Consider the following 23,737-nt stretch of genomic DNA (forward strand, 5'->3'; position numbering starts at 1 on the left):
TTGACACACCGACACCAAATAACTTTGCAAATTATTGATGAATTGCTTGGATTGTAATTTAAATGGGAGTTGATTTTAAAAGAGGGGATTTGCTGCCCTCAGCTGGAGAGTCTGTGACGTTTCAGTTGCCTCCTAGATAGAGGGCCTGTAGAGTACTTTATTTACCTGTGCCGGCTGCTGCAAAGTGCCTAAGGAAAACTTGTTTCCCTTTTTGCGCAACTGCACACTGAGTCTTTTATTTTTGGGGTTTCCACGGCAGTACATAGCTCCGTGCATCTCCTTCACAGTGCTTTGTCAAGATAGAAATGCACTAAAAAGCGAGGAACAAAGGAGGGTCCCCACACGACATTTGTCATGCACTGTTACACTACTAAAAGCAATATAAACTTAAGAGCCATGAAGCGCAATTAAAAGGGAATGAATGCAAACAATGTATTTCCAGGAAACCTTATCACACGGCGCATGCAGTGATTGTAAAAGCAACAAACTAACGAGTTTTGGATTTAGACGCCATCCGTTCCCATGGTCCACTGCACCCACTCCCCTTTGGTTGTCCTTTTCACTAACACAATTGCTGCATGCCTCATCTTTGCTTGCCTGCCCCTGTCACCTTATTTTAATGTATATTATCCTGTTTAGAACTCCGTTTTTGTTTTAAAGTATGCGCGTCCCATCCCACACGCATATCTTGGTTGCTTGACCCGTCTTTCCCACCACCGTCCTCCTGTCACTGTTATTGGAAAGAGAGAATTGTACTATGTCATTCGTTCCATTATCTCTGTATTCTAGGACTCGAGGTTTGTTAATCATTCGTACAGTTGCCTGGGTTTACGGAAGTTGTTTTCCTTTGCCGTGAGCTCTTTGTATTACTTTACTAGTGTAATTAAATTACGATCAGAAATCATTCCCGGATTTGGATTCATGCTTATGTAAGGTTCCAGTTGTTCAGCACGCTACATTTCTTGGTACCAGGAGTGGGGTTTGAAGATCGTCAGTTGGCATACTGACCAACGGAACTTAGAGCTCACTGGCCGTCCCTATCTTCATGCTGCCGCCCACCGGAACAGTGCAGAATCATTGAGGTGGGTCAGGCGCTTGCGCTAACAGATTTTAAGGAAGCGCTTTCGGGACTTTGATAATCACAGCAGTTAAAATTTGAATCTTACGGGGCATTACCTTGCACGTCATTGGGTGCACACGCCGCTCGTCTCGAGCTCAGAAAGAGCGCTCGGCTGAAGTTACTACCTCAGGCTGTGTTGGAAGGAGACCATGTTCCAGCCACTTTCATTTGACAACCTACTGCTGCCTGGTGGGAGCTGAAGTCTGCATGCTTCCATTGAAGCAATTGGACTGAGGTGCCTTCTTCCAGTAAATTGTAACAGAAAATACCACAAGTGACAGGTTCACAACTTCTGTTGTGTACCTAATTTTAAGTTTGTTAAGAGGAACCCACCTAGAAATGTAAGTCATACGCCATGATAAGCAAACATTTATGCTGGCAGATGGATTCCCAGTAGTAAGTAACGTTTTAAATTACTAAATTTAGAGAGGTCCGGCACACAGTGTTTGGGAGGAGTAGCTGAGAGACGCTTGGATGCTGACGACAGACATGATGTAAGTAGCCTTTCTTCTGAACTTTTATTTTTGTGACTTGGGCTCTGACAAGGTGGGTAGGGAGATAAGTATAGTTGTTGTAGAAGGGATCTTTACAAGTAACAATGGTTTGATTTTGTTCTTAACCAGCATTTATTTATTTGTTAATTAGCAATGTGAAATTTATTTTCCGTTTGGAATTTCTTGCAGTCTTGAAAAAATAGCAAGAAAATTGGCTGGTGGTACTTTTTAGAGTTTGGGTGTTTGAGTTATCACAAATGTTTTTGTTACTTTCTACCAAATAAAATGTTTTTTTCTGACCATGGTTGTCACTTGTTTGGATTCCCAACTTATACGTGGCTGACATTATCAGTGCATTTGGTCACGAGATGGCTTGTAAAGTCATCATTGATGAACACTGCTCTTGCAAACTAAATACAGTGAGTAAAGGGTGGCATACAGAACAGTCTTTTCACGTGAGCCATTATATTATTTTAAGATATCGCAGTGAGTGGGGCAGAGCTCATCTTTTTGCAATAGATAAGCAGTTATTGCTGACTGTACCCAAGTTACATTAAATAGGAGACATTCCTTATGGGTGGCTAAAAAAATTATGTAAATATTTATTACGCTTTATCATCTTTGCCTTCAAGTTTTAGGCCAGTCAGTAAATTGTCTTAAATGGGTATGACATTTGTTGTAAGGCACATATCTGAGCAAAGGTTACATATGTGCCTTCCAACATGTTTAACATTCAAAGCTACTGTAATTATGCTCACCTGTGCCTTCCGTGTTGCTTCTGGCCCCCACCCTCTGTGTTGCTTCACCCGTGTTAATGCTTCATTACTCACCTGCACCCTTTGCGTTGCTTCGCCCCACGTGAGTCCTCTGTGTTTCAACTCCCTAAAAAATATGCTTTTGTGATACATTTTTTAATTTACCAATCCAGCTCAGATGGGGAAATAAACAAGCATTTGCAATGCAATAGGTCTCGCAGTTATGAGAGTTTGAGCTATTGGCATTGTAAATGACAATGCCTTTTATTTATGTGTTGTTTTGAAAACAGCTAAATAAAAGGTATTGTCATTTACATTGCAAATGTGTGCTATAATTTTTTTTTTAAAGCGTTAGGAGAGAGTGCGTCCTGCCTGCAACAGTAAGCAGGACAAAGCTATTTGAGAAAATAGTTCTTGGAAGATGTAATTAAAGCCTACCGAGTAACAACAAATGTAAGGGGTGTCGCCTGGGAGGTTACAAAATGAGACATGGTGGTACTAAGGAGGGACTGCTAAGCCTTTTGAACTATGAACAGCCACAGTTTGGCAGTTGACAGACACAAGCCAATAAAAAATATGGGCGGAACTTCAAGTCCCTACCTCAAAACAGCATGCCTCGCAGAGCAGTGCATGTGCTGCCCAGGCTCGACCAAAAAAAAAAAAAAAAGCCATTGCGAGACCTATTGGCTTTGCCAATGCTTGTTTTTAATGCACTTTGACACTGATAAAACATCACACATAACCATACTGAAAACCTCAAAATGTCAAACATAAGCAGCCGGAAACTTGACACCTAGGTTGTTAATAACTACGGACAAGTGTAATTTGGAATGTTATTGTGAGTTTTAGGTCAATTTATTTTGTAATATCTGGTATGCTTATTTTCAAATATAATAACTTACAATGATTTATTACATTAACACATTCAGTCGCACTAAAACGTAACACATTTCCGTATTGAAAACCTCAACATGTCAAAGATAAGAGGCGGAAACTTGACACCTAGGTTATTGTGAGTTTTAGATCAATTTATTTTTCAGTAGCTGGTATGCTTATTTACTAAAATAATAACTTACAATGATATATTACATAAACACACTCATTCGCATTGCTGTTGCAAATAGATGCAGCTCTTCCTCTTAAAGTCTTCTGACAGAGCGAGGCTCCATCAGAGCGCAGTGTGATGACGTATATTATGGGCGCGCGGCCAATCGAAATGCAAGCTGCTTTGTTGCGACAGGATACGGCGAGGAGTCGGAGATGGCGTCGCAGCAGATGCAGGGACAGATGATGCTCATGAATGCTCAGATGATGAACGTAGCACCAGGTCCCAGTGGGGGTCCTGCACCCCCGGGGGCACAACAGCACCTCCTCTCTGGTCCCATGGGCCCTGTTCAGCAACCGCAGCAACTTCAAGATTTTGACCCTGTGCAAAAGTACAGGCTGCTTATACCACAACTAAAGGAAAGCCTGCAGGTGAGAACCCTCGCTCGTTACGTTGCTGATTTGGTTTTTGGTTACCGGCGCATGTGAACTGTTACTTTTGTTGTCTTGAATCTATACTTTAAGCCAGTTGTACAAACACGTATGCTTACAGTTAATGTCACATTGGTACACTGTACCTCGAAGCTTAATTTATGGGTGACATGGACCGTTCTGGTAATCTTAGGCAGACTACCGCAGCACTTGCAGCCCCGTAGAAGGTACGAGGAATAGCGAGCGATTTCCTATGGTGCATCTCGAAACAAATCCTCTCATTTTTAACACTCTTTTACAGGCACAGCCTTGTCAAACGAAATAACCCAGGCCAGATTTGTTGGTTACAAATGTGACTTAGACTTATCCATCTCCTTAACTTTACCTCTGTACTGCTCAGAAGATTTTTTTGGGAGTTAGCCGCTTTAAAGCGTAGTAAGCCGAGGAAGGGGGTGCTAAAAGACTGCATGCCCCGCCAAGAACTCCCTTCTGTATAACCCAGTGTGTGGGTTTAAACCTGTATGTCGATACGTTTTTCTTTTTGTGTGTTTCCGTGGTAGGTTAGGCAGAACATTTTTGGGCCACACTCGTATGACTTGAGTTCTAAGGGACACCCTGCTCGCGATTTGGGAAGAGGGGACCACATTGGCTTTCTTTTAAAGTGTTGACGAGGGAATGGTATAATTGTTAGTCTCAAACCACTGCGCACAGTATTAACTTTGTCCCGTAGGTAGCCACGTCCAAATAAAAAGTTCAGTGGCCTAGAAAATATATCCTGATATTTGAAGATCAAAACATTCTGGGTGCCAGGGTATTCTGAACTAATTAATGTGGTGATATTAATGCGAAAAAGGAGCCTCACAGAAGTAAATATTGTGACGAGAGAGTATCAAGTCTGTTATAAATGAATCCCAAAGTTAAAAACATTTGTCCATCGTTGGCATACTATGGTGATTGTGTGACTAAAGATTTGGTCGGTGCAGTATAACCCACGGTGCATTTTTTCAACTTTCACGATGTAGACATTGACTGCAGAGTGTGTTGAACAGTAACAGTACCTGAGAAAGGGATTTGAATGGTTTTCCAAAGCTAAACACTATAGGTTCACCTTTAAAATCCGATATGGCAATCGTTGTTCCACACCCACTACAAACACATTAAAGTAAGCAGAATGTCTGTAAAAGTGACTGAAATCACGAAGGGCTGTGTTGGACTAGGGAGTGTTATGGTGAATTCACAGGCTCTGTTTGCATGATGATTATCCCCCATACTTCGTCAATGGTGCCGCTGCTCATTTTAACAGTTGTCTGTTATACCACTTCAACTCAAGGAGTTCGAGGATGCCTTAGAAATAACCTAAACTGGGTATATCATGACAACCTAACATTGAGAAGCAGAGGTCAGTTAGGCAAGAGATAATTATCCATTGCAGCCATGAGCATCCCTGACATGGAAAATCGAGCTGTGTATAATGTTTTGGGGAGGGGGGAGCCATTAATGTGTATGTCTCAGGGTTTTTGTGTGGAGTTTGTGCTTTTGTTTAAGATTCTGTTGTGCTGTGATTTTAATAATTAGATGACGATACTTTTTTTTTCTTAACCAGAGTCCTTAATATGCATCTGTTTGCTATTTAGAATGATTCCTTTCTGGACTGGTAACTTGACTAGAATGCTCGCTATCCCTATTCAATATGCATTAATTTCTATGTTGCAAAAAATATTGTTAAAGTTCCATTAGGCTACTGCATCAAAAAGAAACTGAAATTATAGTTCTGCTTCACTGTGATAGTGATATGTGCGTTGCCAACTAGGCGTTGAGCTGGAATGTCACCCATTTTTAGATGGAAAAGGAGAGTAAGAGGTTGGCTGGTAGTCCGAAACATAGTACTTTATCTAATACCCCAGAGTCCAATAACAGTGTGCATAAGTACATTACACCTCATTATTTCAAAATCACCTTCCGCAATTACATACCAAGTTAGCCTCCATTCTTTGGCATCACTAGTTACCAGCTGGATCCGTCTGGCTTGCTATCTACTTTGCCTCCAACCAAGGTTACTTTAAATGTCTTTACATAGGCATTATGTTGTGGGGGGCACCAGTTCATCAATCAGTGTCTGCTAATGTATTGCATACCCTGTAGGGTCATTTAAGATACACCTTTCGTAATAAGTTAATCATAGCATCCCATTTGCTTACATCATAAAGCCATCGTAAGTGTTTTTGGTCATGAGGGAGTTTTCAGGCCATTGCTTCTGCTGCTTAAATGGAATTGGTTAATCAAGACATCCTCTCCCCAAGATCTGTCATGTCTGTCAACCCCAGAATTGTAACCCTTAGTTGTAGCCAGAAACCATGCACCTTTGTACACTTTATCACTGTATTTGTGTATGTAGTCTCTTATCACAAGTGCACCTACGGCATACATCAGATATTTTTAGAGTTAATTTGCTTACCATTGGTGATGCCTGGTTCATCCCTGTGCATGCCAACCCCAAACCCAAATGTTTTTTTTTTAGGACATCACAAAACTTACCCCAGGCTGGTATGCTTCTCTAGGGTTGATCTTGCGGCGAAAGGCCCTTCTCACCAACAGGCCCAACATTAGTTTAGCAGAGTAATAATCATAAGTAACTGAGACCACTCAAAAACCGAGGTCTGGATCAAAAAACAGTTTTAATACAAAATCTCAAAAATCAAGCAGTACAAAGTAAAGATTAAATACCGTGAAGACTCCAGTGCAAAGTATATAGTCAGAAATCAGAATTACTCCAAGTCCAAAACGAACAGCCAAATCATATGAAATAAACCTCTAGTGGAACAGGAACGTCTTCTGGCTCACCCCCAAAGCCAAGGGGTTCTTATACGCAATTGTTGCATAGCAAATTAGAGAAAACTGCATTTTCATGGTGGCATGATCAAAATAAATCAATATTCAGCAAATGGAGCAATAGAACATACTGCGTAACAGTAAGGTCTATAACACTATCCCATTGCTAAGAAGCACTTTGAACAGATTCATGTTGTCATAGGAAGTTCGACTTAATTTATTCACAAAATGCTGTACACCAGTAAGAGTGCTAACTCAGCAACAGAACTACAGCAGAAGAAATATTGGGCACTTTGCAACATTGGAAATATTAGAAAGTTCATTCACAGTACATGCACATTAGAAAAGTTACATCAGTGATGTCATTCTGTCTTCAGAGATGGGAGGGGTAAGTGACAGGATTGAGCAACAAACAGCATCAATAGCTACTTAAAATTCAGCAAAATGTGGCCTAACTAGAATGCGTAAATAAACGCATTTCAACACATTATTTTAAACTCGTTTTAAGTGCTTTCATATTATTTTTATAGAATAGCATTAGATCCATAATTAAATTGTATACGTTTTTCACAAAAAGTGTTAATCACTATGTAGGTAAGTGAAATTAAATGCATCAACGTTTACTGTCGTTTTCAGACGTTTCTGGCAGACATGTGTCCCTTTATTTTGTTAAGTTATTCTTCACCACAAGGAGTATGAGTTTGCTTTACATGAAAGCATTACATCATAGTAAACTGGATGACACTGAGAAGGAAGTTGCAAAAGATAAAATGTTAACTGTTTATAGTTAATTTTATGATACAGCCATGGGCAAGAATTGAGAACATTCAGTCTGTCAAAAATTGAGATAGGAGCTAGTTAATTAATTCAGACAGGGGGGAAATATTTTATTACCTAGTAACTCTTTATATTGTGAGTAGGTGCTTTCAGCCTTATTCAAAATACAATATGGATCTACAAGTAGTGGGCCTCACCTGTGCTCACAGCATATGTCCTATATCTTCTGAAGGTTGGGATGAGAAAGAGAATGGTTAAGAATTTTAAGTGCTGTACATAACTTCCGCTGCTATGAAGCAATTTAATAGTACCCGATTTAACAACTTCGTAAGTAAGGTAGGTTGAGTTGGAATTACTCGGATTCAAACTTTAATCCTACCAGTCACCACACTCATTAGTCCGAGTTCATGCTCGCAAGCCATGTTGCTACTACGTCTGCCTAGTGGCCACAATAGACTTCTAATGAGAGTTGGTATGCATAGTTGTTTGCAAAGGGCAGGAAAGAGGAATGTAAGTTGAAAGACAGGTTAAGTATAACACAACCCTGTGTCTGTGCTCACTATGTTTGGAAGGTTTCACTGGTTTTTAAAACGGGGTTCTCCAATTTCTGGCCCTGCTTGCCTTTGTGCTCAATTTCCCTCTTTCCCTCATCTTTATGGCACACCACAATTATGTGGAGGAACTCATTCTCACAGTACCTACCTAGTTTCTGGTCACATATGTCTTGTCTGGGGCCTAGAACACACACTAGTATACATCCACACATGATCCCTCATCCAACTGATACATGGTTTAACTTGGTCCTACTGACCAGCCTATAAAAGAGGAACTTTTCACTAATAAAACCCTTAAAATAAATTACTTTATTTCTTCTATCATGGCTTAAATTATCCAGAATAACACAGCATCGAAACTGAAATATCAAGATCAGAGAGCAAAACATATCCAACACATTGCTGTGCCAGTCTGATTGGTGGTGTGTCTATGTATGTGTAATTGCATTTATATAGCGCTTACTACCCCATACGAGGCGTCTAAGCGCTTTTTCGGCGAGTAGCACGCTACTCCGGAACCAAAGAAGGATTAGTGTTGAAATAGTATAGTGAAATATGAAAGTAATTTGAGTAGTGGATAGGTTAGTCAGTTATTTGGATTCAGAAGGATAGTGGAGGGATAGAAGAGGGAAAAAGGTTTGCATATATATACCGCTTGTTACTTCTGATGGGGGTGTTGAAGTGCTTTTTTTGGCGAGTAGCATGCTACTCCAGAACCCATAAAGGATTAGTGGTGAATTAGTATAGTGAAATAGGAAAGTCATTTGAGTGCTGGTTGATATGTTAGTCGGTTATTTGGATTGAGAAGGGTAGCAGAGGGATAGAAGAGGGACAGAGGTTTTTATGTGTGTGTGTATATATATATTTAGCGCTTGTTACCCCCTGATGCAGTGTTGAAGCGCTTTTTTGGCGAGTATAAAGGATTGGTGGGGAATTAGTATAGTGACATGAATTGGAAAGGATAGTGGAGGGATAGAAGAGTGAAGGATTTAGATTATTATATATTTTTGGACATCATAGCAGTAGTGGGAGAATTGGGATGAGTAACAAAGGGATGTGGAGAGGAAAAGTCAGAGGGAAGAGTTTAGAAAGGCTTGTTTTGGAGATCAGTATAGTAAAAAGAGGTGTCAGCTGGTACAAGGAGGGGTAGGGGAGGGTCTAGAAAGGGCTATTTTGGGGGTCATAGTGGTGTGGGGTTTGAGATGAAAGAGTGGATATAGAGGATATATTGATAGAGGTATAGGGTGAGAAATAGGGTTGTGCTTTGGAAAGAGTAGTAGAGAGGTTTGAGATGAGTCGGAGAGTTGAGGTAGAAGATATATTGAGAGAGGTATAGGGTGAGAAATAGGGGAGTGCATTGGATATGCTGAATTAGAAGAAAGTAATACATATATAGATCCATAAATACATGGAAAGTTTATAGATGCATAAAGGAAGTAAGTAGATGTAGATTAAAGATATTGATAGAGGTATAGGGTGAGAAATAGGGTAATGCATTGAATATGCTTTTTTTTCTTTTTTTTCGGGGGGAGTAAAGTAATAAATACATAGATCCAAGTACATGGAAGGTATATAGATGCATAACGGAAGTACGTATAAGTAGATTAAAGATGCATTTGATAAACTCTGGTTTTCAAGTGTTGTACTTAAAAATGTTTTTTTTTTAGCATAATTAGTCAACATGATTATACAAAGAAATATAAATATATAGGTACCCATCTATAGTACAAATAAATGCTTCTATACAGAGGGTTATGCTGTATATTTCTGTTTGCGTATGGTGCTTTTGTGGGGGAAGAGCCAATTCTTGAGTAGTTTTCTGAAGATAAGGAGGTGTTTGGGGGGTGTGTAAAGAGTTCCATATTTTGGTTGCATGAACAGAGAAGGATGTGCCACCCATGTTTTTTTTTTTCTTGTAGCTTGGGATTTTGAGGCGAGGTGCCACTCTAGAGCGGAGGTTCCTATGACGAATGTGTTTGGTGATTTTATTTCTGATGACGAGCGGTCCCATTCCATGTATCGCTTTGTGGGTGATACAAAGCAGCTTGAATGTGGATCTTCTGGCAACTAGTAACCAATGCAGGGCATTCAAGGCAGGGTTGATGTGGTCTTGCGGGTTGATATGCAAGAGTAGTCTGGCAGCAGAGTTCTGAATCCGTTGTAGTCTTTTCATAGTCGTTAAAGGTGATCTGTGGTAGAGGCTATTGGCGTAATCGAGTTTGGACAGAACAAGGGAAATGGTAGCTTGGACCTTGTGTGGAAATTCCAAATGGGGGAAGATTTGTCACAGAGTTTTTATAGTAACAAAGCTTAATCTTGCTAGTTTGTCCACTTGGGCATTCATCGACAGCTTTGAGTCCATGGTCAGTCCGAGGTTTCTTACTTCCTTCGATACTTTAGGCGGTGTTCCCTGTTCATCAGGCCAGGTGGCAAGCGGATCACAATGTTTCCAATCGCCACACGTATTTCCGTTTTGGAAGCATTCAATTTGAGAGGCTGCCACGTCATCCATTAATCCACAGTTCTGAGACAACTGATAATTGGCGAGTTTTTCGATGTCTTTAGGGCATTTCAGTTGAAGGAGTATTTGCTTGTCATCTGCATAGTTATAGCACGTGAGGTGAAACTGATTGCTCTGTACCTGTAATGACTTCATGTAGATGTTGAAAAGCATGGGCGAGATGATAGAGCCTTGATGGACCCCAGCTTTTGTGGAGTACGGGTTGGATGAGAAAGATGGGGTATGGATGACATTAGTTCTGTTTCGAAGGTAGAACGTGATCCAGTCTAAAGCAGTCCCCTTATCCCGGCTTCGTAGAGTCTTTGTACCAGAGTGTCATGGTCAACCGTGTCAAAGGCAGCTGAGAGTTCCAAGAGGAGTAGCACAGCAACCCTGTTGTGGTCAACTGTGTTCTTTAGGTCATCCCGGAGGGCAGATTCTGTCCCTCTTCCTGGATGGAATCACGTTTGGAAGTCTGAAAGTATGGCATTGTCTTCAATGAATTGTGACATCTGGTGGAACGCTGCTCTTACTATCAGTTTGCCCAGGAATAGTCCATTTGTAAAGGGTCTGTAGCTCTTTCTATCAATGTATGTGTGTGTGTATGTATATATGTGTATATGTGTATATATATATATATATATATATATATTGTGTGTGTGTGTATGTATATATGTGTGTGTGTAGATATATATATATTTAGTTTGGCTTAGATATTCTGCTTTTCACATATTTTGTCTGGATAATCGTTGACCAGAGAATTCGGCCACAATTTCTGAAGTCAGATCAAGATTGTAAATTACTAGCATCTTCACTACTAGATGGCCAGTAGAAGTAATCATGTATCTATCTAGTGGAAAGGATCTTTCGCCTGGAGAACTCAACAAGCACTGGCTGAACCAGGAGATCTGGTGCTGGCTGCCAGCATTTTGCCTTTGTCAAACTTTATTTTAGCATTGTTTTTGCATAAACGTTTTTGTGGAGAAGATGCTGTGCTCTTGCCTATGTTATAAAAAAAATGGATGCTGGAAAGCCTCCTTTTCTTCATGGTCACTCCCGATTCACTGCCTTTTGCTCGGTCCTACGTTTGTGATGGCTTGAACCCTGTGCACTTTACCTCTGCTAACTAGCAGTAAAGTCTTGTGCCCCATTCTCTCCCACCCCCTTACTAAACCTGGTCCATTTTGGCATACTCCTAATTGATTGTTTAAATTGCCTTTGAAATCTCTAGTGTATGGTACAAGATTTAAGTAGGGCCTGGAATTTAAATTATGTCAACAAAAAAATAAGAGGGGGGGACCAGGAGCTAGTTATGGTCCAATGTCCGTGCTCCAACGTGAATTGTTAAATCAATGAGGACATTGTTCCGGGTTGGAGGTGAAAAAATATTAATAAACACCTGCTCAACAGAGGAATAGAAGAGTCAGAGAGTAGAAAGGAAGACGGGGAGAGAGAGAGAGAGAGAGGAAGAGAGAGAGTGGAAGGGAGAGAGAAGTGAAGGTGAAAGAGGCAGAGAGATATATCCCCGGTATCAAGGATCCAATCCCGAAGTGGAGGGCTCAATTTTGCGGGATACCGTGTGACCACTACAAATTTCCCCATATTTTGACTCTTGTTTACATCTTTGCACGTAACCACTAATTTTTTGGATTCCTCACCCTTTTTATCCCACACACTCGCACTCGCCTATCGGCTTTTCTCTTTAAAAGATCTCCGCGAAAGAGACCCCTCGGGGGACCGTCGGGCATTGCAGCGCCGGCCCGACGAGGAGCAAAAAAAGCCCGATGATGAAGCATGACATCCTTCGGGGTGTGTGAGGGCAATTAAGAGGCAAAATTGAGCCCTCCCCTTCGGGATTGGATCCTTGATACCGGGGATATATCTCTCTGCCTCTTTCACCTTCACTTCTCTCTCCCTTCCACTCTCTCTCTCCCTCTCTCGCCCCGTCTTCCTTTCTACTCTCTGACTCTTCTATTCCTCCGTTGAGCAGGTGTTTATTAATATTTTTTCACCTGGAATTTAAATACCACTAGTGAATTGAAGCTCAATAACCCCATGCTTTTAGCGTTAATTCGCTGTGACCAGTGAAAGGATTCAAAGCAGTATTGACAAGGAATTGTCAGCCTTTATTTTGGGTTTAAGTTCATGTGCGTCAGATCACGAAAGAAAAAGAACATGCAGACAGATGCTGAATTGGGAAGGAAAGCACATACGCATTATTTGGCTGAGCCGTTCAATTTTTTTCAGACTATATAAGCTTGAGAGACATTTGTGATTCTGTTAGCATATGAGAAGATTATCAGATCTTTGACCGCCACTCTAATATTAAAATATATTTGGAAATATCTTTGAAAAATTCCCAATTGGGGACGAAACGTGTCCGCTGACACCATCTATGAGCATGATCCTCAGTATGTGTGGTTACTGCAGAACAGTTGCAGTTACACTATTGTTTGCTTTTCTGTGATACTAAGACTAAGTACAAAAATGCAATCCACGTGAATATTTGGAATTCTGAATAATTTCTTGAGTGTTTTGAGTATATTGTTCAATGAAAAAATGTTTTGTGCAGTGAGGTATATGAACAGTCATATCAATGGACTTAGATCAATACAGTTTGTCTTCTACACATTAAGAGTGCTCCACTATTTTCTCATTGGGAACATAATTAAATAACTATTTTAATTGTTATTAAGAATCTAATTCAAATTTTTTTTCTTCCCGTTTACTCTTTAAAAAAAAAAAATAATTATTATTGAAAATAGGCATGACACATAGATAATACAGTAACTTGCAGGTTGAATTTATAATAAATATTATGGAAAAGTAACTTTCAGTACGTTACTTTTCCCCCTACCTGAAGTTTCTGGAGGGCACTTTGCTTTTGCTCTCCGGCTTCTCCCAGGCACCGATTTAGAATTTGAATAGGTGTGAAATTCCTTCCAGGAGCTACCCATTAGGTCACTCGGATTAACGGGTCGACCTGAATGAGCAGAGATGACTCCTAAACCTCAAGGAATATGCATTAAGAAGCCTATGTGCATCCTCTTTTGCTGGAAAGGTCTGTTGAAGGTCAGGTTCTGAGAGGACCTTACTTGTCAGTTTGAGCTTGTCTGTACCTATTGGAGCATGGTCAAGACTTGATTTGCAAATAGGTACTTATCTGAGCTGGCATGGTGGGCAAAACAATGGTTTAAGATGCTACACGAGCGATTGCCAGTGGTTAGATAAATTGCAAGCATTCCTCTGATTACCTTTTGTGTGTTTGATGTAACACCCTCATGGGCCAATGGTGTGACAGACGTGGTTCTCTTGCTCACTATGCCTGTGGAACCAAGCTGCACCCAACTTACGAGCTTCAATGAGGGAGAAACCTGTCTTGGGTTGCTTGTCTTTTAGTTAAGAGAGGTCTTCAAAGGCTGGACTTTTACTATTAGAGAAGGGTCGAGACTGATTTGCGTATGGCTGGGTCTAATCTGAGGTAGCATGGTGGACAAAAGAACAATGGATTGAAATGCTTCCCTGAGTGATTACTTATAGTTAAACAAATTGTAAGCATGCCTCCCATCACCTCTTTTTGTGTTTCCTGAGGTTCAATAACAAAAATTTGGAGCACACTTGGAAAGAAAACAGGATGCCAAGAAAATTCTTGTGTGTCAGTGGATAGGTATTGGAAAACCCTACTTTTATCCTGCTGGTCTTCTGTCTCTAGATTTATGGATGGGGGGGGGGGGGGGCAGTGGCTTTCTCAAAAGGGCTTTTAGTTTAATGTAGGAGGGCACTAGTATTTCTATAGTACACTGCCATCAGGACCCAGATTTAGTGTTGCTGTAGACTTTCACCACATTGAAAATGCCCAAAGTAGATAGGGTTGTCCCTGGGTATTTTTACCCCATTTGTTAGTGCTTGCGTAGGACTCCTTCCCACTCACTCACTAGCTCGTGCGAGGCACAAAGCACTTCTGATTGGCTGCAAAGGGACCAATCAAGTGTGTGCTAGATGGAGTTTGTGTGAGCTCCTACCCATGAAATCGATGCCGGCAGCACAGACACGCAGGTAGCTAAATGCAGCTTTGTGCCGCCATCACCAACAATTCTTATTGCACCTTCTTTTTAATTTTTGACTCTTTGAATGCCCTTGATGCTATAACCGATTTTGAGGAAATAATTGTTTTTTACATTTCCGCCTCAGTTACAGTGGTTGCAGTTCTCTTGGAATGGAGCTGGTTTTGTATGCCTGGTAGCGCTTCTGATTGGCTGAGAAGGGACCAATCAAGTGTGTGACGGGTGGAGTTTGTATGAGCTCCTACCCTTAATCTATACCAGCAGCATGGATGCGTGCAGCGGACGCGCTGCTGGCACGCCCATCTCCACCCGTTCAGGACCAGGGCCTAGCCAATAAGCCCCCAAAAAATTTAACTACACCACTGCGGAGCTCAAAAACCTCTACACATCCAGTGAACAAGTTGAGCCAACCATTCTTGCTAAACTTTCCAAGCTAGGCATCCTTAATCCTAACGTGCCCAACGCTGGCTGACATCATCTGTGGCCTAGCTCGAATTCTCCTCGTGCCAATATATCTATCTCGCACCCTATGAATAATAGCCAGCTGGCCTCGTGCATTTTGAGTAAAAATCAACTCGCTGTTTCCTACCTCAATACTTGGTCCTTAGTAAAGCATCAATTAGAGATCTTCCATGTGCTCAATTCCGATTCACCTGATATCCTATTTTTGACTGAAACATGGTTAACAGATGATTCCGTACCAGATATTCTTGCAACTCTCCCAAACAGTTTTTTTTACTCAACACTAACCGGCCACAGGGGAAGAAAGGCAGAGGGTTGGTGGTAATTGCTAAAAAAAATCTTAAAACTGTCCCACTACCTCTCTTGGGGGTGGACAATATTGTGATTAAAATTGACTCCCCTGCTTCCCCGTTGCTATTTGTCCTAATGTACAGACCGCCGAGACACATGCAGAACTTCCATCCAGTTGTGGCTGTGTCACTATCTGAGCTAGCCATCCATTATGCGGCAATTTGTCTCATGGATGATTTTAACTTCTGGGCGAATGAAGTAAGGGGTGGTCAACTTGCACCCGAATTGACGGATACGTTAGCCAGCATCAATCTTGACCAACATGTTTTTGGACCAACTCACATTATAGGCCGCACACACTTTAGATCAAGTCTGGTCCTCTAATCTAGTCATACCTAACCTTAGCGTCTCTCCTTGTATTTGGTCCGACCATCACCTTATTCAATTCACCATAAAAGAGAACTCTCCCAAAACCTCCCTCACACCAAGATATTACCAGTAGAAATTGGAAACGCGTGGACCTTGATTAATTTTGTACCTCTTTGTGCCTCTCTTCCTGCGCTAACCTAGAGGGATATGAGGAAGCGGTTTCGGACTGGCTTACAGAAGCCAGCAATTCTCATGCCACCCTCTGGCAGATAAAGCTTGCCCACCGCCATGAAGCTTCTAAGTGGTCTTCGGCAGATCTGAAAGCCGTTAAACTTGAATTAAGGCAGGCAGAGCGCAAATTGCTTAACACGTACTGCCTGTAACTAGAGAAGTCTTTATCCAAAATTTAAAAACGTAATCTTGCAGGCAAAATCTACATTCTTCAATAAGAAAATTATAAATTTAGAGAATAAGTCCCAGGTCATTTTTGAGACTTTAAGAGAATTATCAAACCCCAATAGGCTCTCTGCACCTGCGGTCCCCATCCTAAAATAAGTCATAAAAACATCCCCCCCCCACCCTAGTTCTCGAGCCTTCAACATACCATCAGAAGATACAAATTCTACATCTTTCTGCTTTTCCAGCCATCAGCAAAGAGCGACCTTCCAAGCTGATGGTCACAGTCAAACAGGGCCACCCATTGATATCTGTCCTCCTTGCATCCAAAAGGCAATTTTTTTCTTGCTTTCCGGATATAGCAACAGCTCTTCTCAATTTATCTCTTATCCAGGGCAGGTCCCCAACTCCTTTAAGGAGGCAGTGGTGCTGCCTCTTTTTTAAAAAAGCCCAGTGGCGACGACCCGACAATACTTAAGAGCCACAGACCTATTTTATGCTGCCTTACTTAGCTAAATTACTAGGTTCTCATGTAGCCCCACACCGTTGCTCCTTTTTGGAGGAGTCAAGCTACCTGAACTCCCACCAGGCTGGTTTCCATCCTGTGCCTTCCATGAGACTGTCATTCTCGCCGTTATGGACAAAATGAGTTAGGAAGCAGACAATGGGTCCACCCAGGCACTGGCCCTGCTAGACCTCTCAGTAGCATTTGATACAGTGAATCATTATTGATCAACCGTGTCAGTAATGCAGGACTATGTGGATCCGCACTTGAATGGATGACCATTCTCAAAGATCGGATTCAGGCGGTCCCCCCCCCCCCCCTCCCCCTCCGGCTTTGCCAAAATCCACTTGGACTGTGGTGTGCCTCAGGGATCGTCCTTGTCCTCCTCCTCCTCCCCCCCCCCCCCAACTTGTTTAACCTCTACATTCGTCCTTTAATACACAATCTTCAGAAGCAAGATGTGAAAATATTTAATTACACTGATGACATGCAGCTAATTTTTGTGATCAACACTATAGAGTCTATCCTACTCTTTCAAAACACCATGCTTTGTATTTGGGACTGGATGAATTTTCATCAGTTAAAGTTAAACTCCGATAAAACTGAAGTGGGGTAGCGAAAAAAAACTCTAGTCAGTGATACCCCTCCTTCTGACCTTTTGAATTAGGCTCATCCCCCACGCCTAAGAGAGCAGGGATTCTTATTGATGAAGACTTATCTCTCAAACAAGAGATTGGTGCTGTGTCAGCCTCTTGCCATCTCCAACTTCGAAGAATAAGGGAAATCTGCAGATATTTGACAGAGAAAGCTGTCATTCAAATTCTCATCGCCCTAGTGATATCGTGGATTGGCTGTTCAAATGCCGTGTACCTGGGACTCCTACTGCATTAATTCACAGGTTGCCATTGGTGCAAAATCAGGTGGCCCGGCTGGTCTTCTCCCAGCCATAACATTGTCACACTAAGCCACTGTTGGAAAAGCTCCACTGGCTCCCTGTGGCCATCTTTAAAACAGCCTGTATGATTTGTAAGGCTCTTCATGGTAAAATCCCCGGTTTTATATCGACCGCACTTCACGCTACAGGCCCACTCGGCATCTGAGATCAGCTCATCTCAATTTACTAATGGTGCCAAGAAGCAAATGGAAAAGGTTAGGCGGTGCCAGGTTTTATGTTCTGGCTCCTCTTACATGGAACACCCTCCCCTTGGATATTAGATCATTATCCAACTATGGGAAATTCAGGAGACTCTTAAACTTGGTTGGTACGACAATCCTATAGGTGATCGATGCGTCCCTCTGCTACTAGCGCCAATAGACCTTATGGTGAACATGTGCTCTACAAGTGCCCCATAACATAACAAATGTGGCACTGGCATATGAGAACACTTTCTGGACCTGAGAAGAACAGAAGAGGAGTAGATCTGCAGTCTATGACCCGAGTGGATCCCTGAAGGACCAAGACTGCTCCCTCTTGTATCGAAGACAAAGAAGGTGACTCTAAGTTGTTATAAGGCTGACCTGTTCAAGCTACAAGGATACAACAAGCTACAAAAGGCCTTTCCTCCAACCGACTAGCTGACCTGTGGAAACTGGACCCCGGTCCTGGCCTCTGCCTAACACCTTGTAAATCTCTTAAATTCTCCTCGGAGATTCTGGGAAGCTTTAGAAGTGTACTGCTGTGGTGGATTGTGACCTCAAGGACTAAAGTCAGCAGGTAAAATCTTCCAAAAGGGGGACCCTGATTGGTGTATCTGACACGTGTTCCAGTGAAGTAAGCCTCCAATTGCTCCTAGATCCTGGTCTACAGCGACCAGTGACTATCATTGCAGATTCTCCTTTTTGGATTTTTTTTAACCAAATTTAATTTATTTATTTATTTATTTTCTTTCCTCTTTTTTTCATACATAAATGGAACACAGTCTGGATGAATCAACACACTACTAATCTTTCCCATTCTTACACACCACAATAAATGCAATGGAAATTGCATATGGTCTCTCTAAAGATCACTTCTCCTGTTCCCCACTCCCCACCTATTGTTTCCCCCCGCACATACTGACCCATAGCTACCTAGGCTTGAGCATAAGTTAATTCAGTTACTTTTGGGGTTTACCGTGGCAAGTGTTGTGATTATTCCTTGAGGTGAGTAGTCATCCACTCCAGTTAATACATTTCATACACTGGGCTTAAAACAAATATTTCTGTCCCTCCAAAAAACGCACACTCTCATAGTAGTCCCTGGCACTGATGTCAAGTACTTTGAGTGTGTATGTGTGCATTGTCAAAGGTACGAGTGCTGTTTCTGACAGTGAAGTTCGCAAATGGATGAAGTGGGCCAAACCACATGTGCTTTGCTGTAGTGAGTAGAACAAAAATGTGAATTGTATAACTACGGGCTAATGGATGAAGAGGGCTGGTAGAAAGCCCTGTATGTTAAGAGCTCGAAAATTCCATTCGCATTGTCGAGCAAGATTTAATCAAGACCAGCTATTTTTAGAGACTACTCCCCTTTCTGGGGAGCTGAAAATCCTCAAACTTCAGTCACGGTACAAAAAGTAAATGTAGGAAGACACACTGACTTTTGACCTCTGTCTCTGAAAGCAGAGAAAATGTGGCAAGATAACAGGATTTAAAGACATCTTTATTGCTCACAAAGTGACAGATCATGGGCAGGCAAGCACCTGCGTATTCGATGGAACACTCTAATCATGCCATATCACAGGGGAGGATTTGGGGTCACAGATTTCTATTTATATTATTTGATCGCACAAATTCACTTTACGTACTATTGGTATCACATGGACGCCCATCTTCAATATCTGAAGCTGGAATGCTCTCAGATATATCCGACCTCGTTGTCTGCTATCCTACCACAGGGGCTATCACGGAATCCTGTTGCGATTCAGACATTATCTACCGTCTGTTGGGCACGGTCCAAGCTAAGACGATACCTGCTGGCACACTTCTTATATTCCCCGCATATACCATTAGCTGACAATCCTTGGTTGCCCCCCACAACAGAAACTCTTACTAAACACACCATGGCCCGGTACGGACTGCCACCGTGGGTGACCTTTTTAAAGATTTACAACGGCTACCTATAGCAGATCTCACTTCGAGTAGAGACGTGACATACATGGATAGATTCCTCCTACACAGGGTGCGATGCTCCTTAAAGGGGGCGCTTCGAACTGCGTCATCGGAACCACCAGATTTCCCACCACTTACATTGGCTATCACAGCATCAGATGGGGCTCATTTGGTATCAGGTCTCTACCACTCAACCCTTGCTCTTTGCCCGGCGATGGGCGCTATAGCACTCCAAGCCTGGGAACAGGACTTGGCCCTCCCACTGACAGACCAGGTGTGGTCTTACTGTTGCGAACAAACTCGTTACGTATCAAATAACCACAGTCATAAGTTATTACTTTTTAAATATCTGCATTGTGCGTACATCACACCATAACTTTTGGCCAAAATGGACCCCAGCATACCACACACATGCACTAAATGCGCTGCGTATCAGGCAGGTTTCTTGCACCTGGCTTGGAACTGCAGACCCACACTGGCGTATTGGGGCGAGTTTTTCAGTCAGTTGTTTCGGATGATTGAACATAAACTACACCCTGCGCCACTGATGGCCTTTCTGGGGTATGTTAAACCCTTACAGAAAGGAGTGCGCCCGTTCATTGCGATTGCCGTTCTTATTGCGAAACGGCAGGTCTCCCTGCATTGGGGTAGTGCTTAGACCCCCAACTGTTAAGGCCTGGATCCGTGACTTAATATATACTGCGACACCACAAGTGGAAATATATGCCACATTGCAACCTCCGACTGCACGCCCGGAAGACACCTGGCACCATTAAAGGCCTACTTGCAGGCGTATCCCCTGGAGACTGATTGAAATTTCTGTACAGATTTTAACTCCTGGTATTACCCCCAGGGGATGTACAAGTTCATGTTGCCCCTTATTATTACTCGATTTGTTGTTGGTGGGGTGGGAGATACATGCATATGATGTGGGGCCTGCTCCAGGTTTGTGATGAGATTCCTCTTGGGGAGGTGGGTCTGGACACAGGTATAGCTTAAGATACTCATTTTGTGCAGCCTAATCGGCCAGGAGGGCTACCCACGTGATATATGATTAATACTTGAAAGATAATTGCACTGTCCAAACACGATGTATGACTGAGATGGTCACTGTTTGTATTGAAGAGACACTCTGTATCTGTTTTGTTGTTTGACTCTCATTCAGTTATCTGATGCAATTATGTAAGAATATTGGAGATTTCCTCACTTGATGGATATTATGCTGTACCTTTGTATATTGCAGAATTCTCAATAAAATAAAAATGCCTTTAAATATTATCTTGTCACATTTGCTGGCTTTCAGAGACGGAGGTCAAAAGTCAGTTTGTCTTCCTACATATAATTTTCTTTCTGTGACTGAAGTTAGAGGATTTTATAAAGTGAACTGTGTGACAATTGAACTATGCAAAGCATGTGAAATGAGAGGCTGCAAGATGTCAGGCTTTTTTCTAGCACAACAATGAAATATCTAAGTGAACTGTTCAAACATATTTCTCTAGTTATGAAGACACATTTTTGTAATTCTGTGGCGAAAAAAATATATTTCTAGAATCAAAACAAATTAGAACACTTTACTTGCTGATGTGCACATTTTAAATATTTTTGCTGAAACCCAATTTCTAAACCTTGTTAATGCACTATTATCATTAAACTACATGTCAGGGGGAAAGTTTTGCAGCCATTTCAATGGAAAAATGCTATCTGCAAATGACAGTGCACTACCACATCATACTTAAGTAATATATTTATGAAAAGGGAGCCTTTAAACATGAACTGGGAATTCTTACTGCTCCTGCCCAGATGACAATGCTTCAGTGAGCTAAGAGGCAAGCCAGAGATTATTATTATTATATATATATATATATATATATATCATCTATCTATCTACTGGCGGTCGCCAGTAGATAGTTATAGTTAGGACCCTGTTTCCATAGGAAATCCGCAACATTCTATTTGGAATAACTTTGGCGCCGGTCGACGAATCCTCGCGAAATTTTCAAAACTAATGGGGCGCTACGCTCCGCTCCTACCCTGAAAGTCTCGGGGGGGATTCGTCAAGCGGGGGCTGAGAAAAAAGGGGGGTCCCAAAACGGGTTTTCCCCATGCATTTTTCCATAGGACCTTTAGACACAGCTACAGCCCGAACGGCTGAACAGAATTACTTGAAATTTGGCAGAGAGGTAGTCCTCAGGTCAAGGATGTGCCTTTTGTAGGTCTGGTGTAAATCTGTTCAGTAGGCCCTGAGAAAATAGCATTTAAATCAATATATATATCTGTAAGCGCGCTCCGTGCGCTTACCGTAAGCTTACCGTACGCGTACGGTGCCGTGTGCGAGCTCAATTCTGATTGGTGGTTACATGACTGTAAACATTCGAATCGGTCGAAATCAGGAAGTGTCGGCCGCCATTTTCTGTCTCTCGCACTGAGAAACAAAGGTGGGGAACGTGAAACGGGGGCAACGAAGAGAGTTGCAGACCCCCTAGTGTTTGTCAGGGGGACCAAGAAGGACCCAAAAGTACGAAAAATAAATTTAATAATTAAAAAAAAAAATCGCGGGGTACGCGTACGGTAAGCTTACCGTACGCGCACGGCAAAAAAAATAAAAAAAATAAAGAAGTAACAATCACATTTATTAAACAAATTAAAGGACCCACAAGGGAGAAAAAAACAAACGTTACTGTGTAAAAAAACTTGAGGCGCGCACGGCATGGACTGCGCAACATGGGTGCTCGGTGCGCGAAGCGCACCGTGCGCGCAGGGTGTGCGCATAGTGAAAAACCAGAATATAAAATAAATACATAACTTAGCATTTAAAAAACCGTACAAATTCACTGAAAAAACCATAGGTTTCACACACGTTATAGTTAGGAATTATCATTTACAAAACCTTGCAAATTCACTTAAAAAACCATAGGTTTCACACATGTTATAGTTAGCTGTACATTTCACTCGTAAAAAAACAATGAAATTCCACGTTATAGTTAGATCAGGTAACTATAACTTGCGCGACCGCAATCCACAATATGTCATCATTGATGTCATGAGTGATGTCACTGACCATGTCATGAGTGATGTACTATGTGACGTCATCAGCAGTTTATTGTGGGCGCGCAAGTTATAGTTACCTGATCTGACTATAACGTGGAATTTCATTGTTTTTTTACGAGTGAAATGTACAGCTAACTATAACATGTGTGAAACCTATGGTTTTTTAAGTGAATTTGCAAGGTTTTGTAAATAATTCCTAACTATAACGTGTGTGAAACCTATGGTTTATTCACTGAAAAAACCTGCCCAATGAGGAGATTACTGACCGCAAAGCCAGTCTGAAGGATGTAGATAAGCTGGTAACCAGGATGAGAGTTATAGCGTGCGTGTGCAAGATTAGTAGTAACCTGTGATGGAGTAGCAGTTTGTGGGAATATAAGTGGATGATAGTAGTCCCCACTGAAAGTGTTGGGAGGTGCTGATTAAGAGTCCCCAGAAAAAAGGTGAAGCGTGTTGCTGGAAGGTGATAATGTACTGCTTTATAAAGACTGCCACACTGCAAGTTAGAAAGAGTTGTGAAAGAGGAGGATACAACTGTTTATTGTTGGGGAAAACATTTTTATTAGGGAAAAATGGTGATGTTGTAATTATTTATTTTAATTTTTGTATCCATTATTTGTTTTCCAGAATTTAATGAAGATTGCAGCTCATAATTTGATACAGAACACCAACATTGATAACGGACAGTGAGTACAATGCCTTTTATGTAAAATTATTTTTTAGCACAAGTTAAGATTATTCTTTGTGTTTAATATCTCCCCCTTCTATGGCAAAGATTCTATAGTATGTTTATGGGCAGTGTACCCAGGCTAAAAATCTTGAAAGTCTGAGGCAGTGTGAGACCTTTTCCCCAGGATTTTTGTCGTTTGTTTCACAATATATGGTACTAATACACTTCTGTTGTCTAACAAAGCTGTTACCGTTTGTATAGTTGACTCTTCTTGGTTAGCTAGGTCAGGAAATTGAGGTTTACTTTAGGTGTTGGTGAGTGTTGAATTCAATTACTG

General features: G+C 41.6%; 1 protein-coding gene across 1 annotated transcript in view; it reads left to right on the forward strand.

The window, feature by feature from the left end:
* Positions 1 to 3,571: 3,571 nt before the first annotated feature.
* The window catches only part of LOC146797778 (mediator of RNA polymerase II transcription subunit 29-like), a 73,997-nt gene continuing 53,831 nt past the window's right edge, over positions 3,572 to 23,737 (forward strand). Inside the window, exons 1-2 of the mRNA XM_085624967.1 lie at positions 3,572 to 3,845; positions 23,358 to 23,416. Of these exons, the coding sequence (XP_085481093.1) occupies positions 3,630 to 3,845; positions 23,358 to 23,416 (275 nt within the window). The 5' untranslated portion in view covers positions 3,572 to 3,629. The remainder of the gene's footprint in view (positions 3,846 to 23,357; positions 23,417 to 23,737) is intronic.

The sequence above is a fragment of the Triturus cristatus genome, chromosome 9, assembly GCF_964204655.1.
Source record: "Triturus cristatus chromosome 9, aTriCri1.1, whole genome shotgun sequence".
NCBI lineage: Eukaryota > Metazoa > Chordata > Amphibia > Caudata > Salamandridae > Triturus > Triturus cristatus.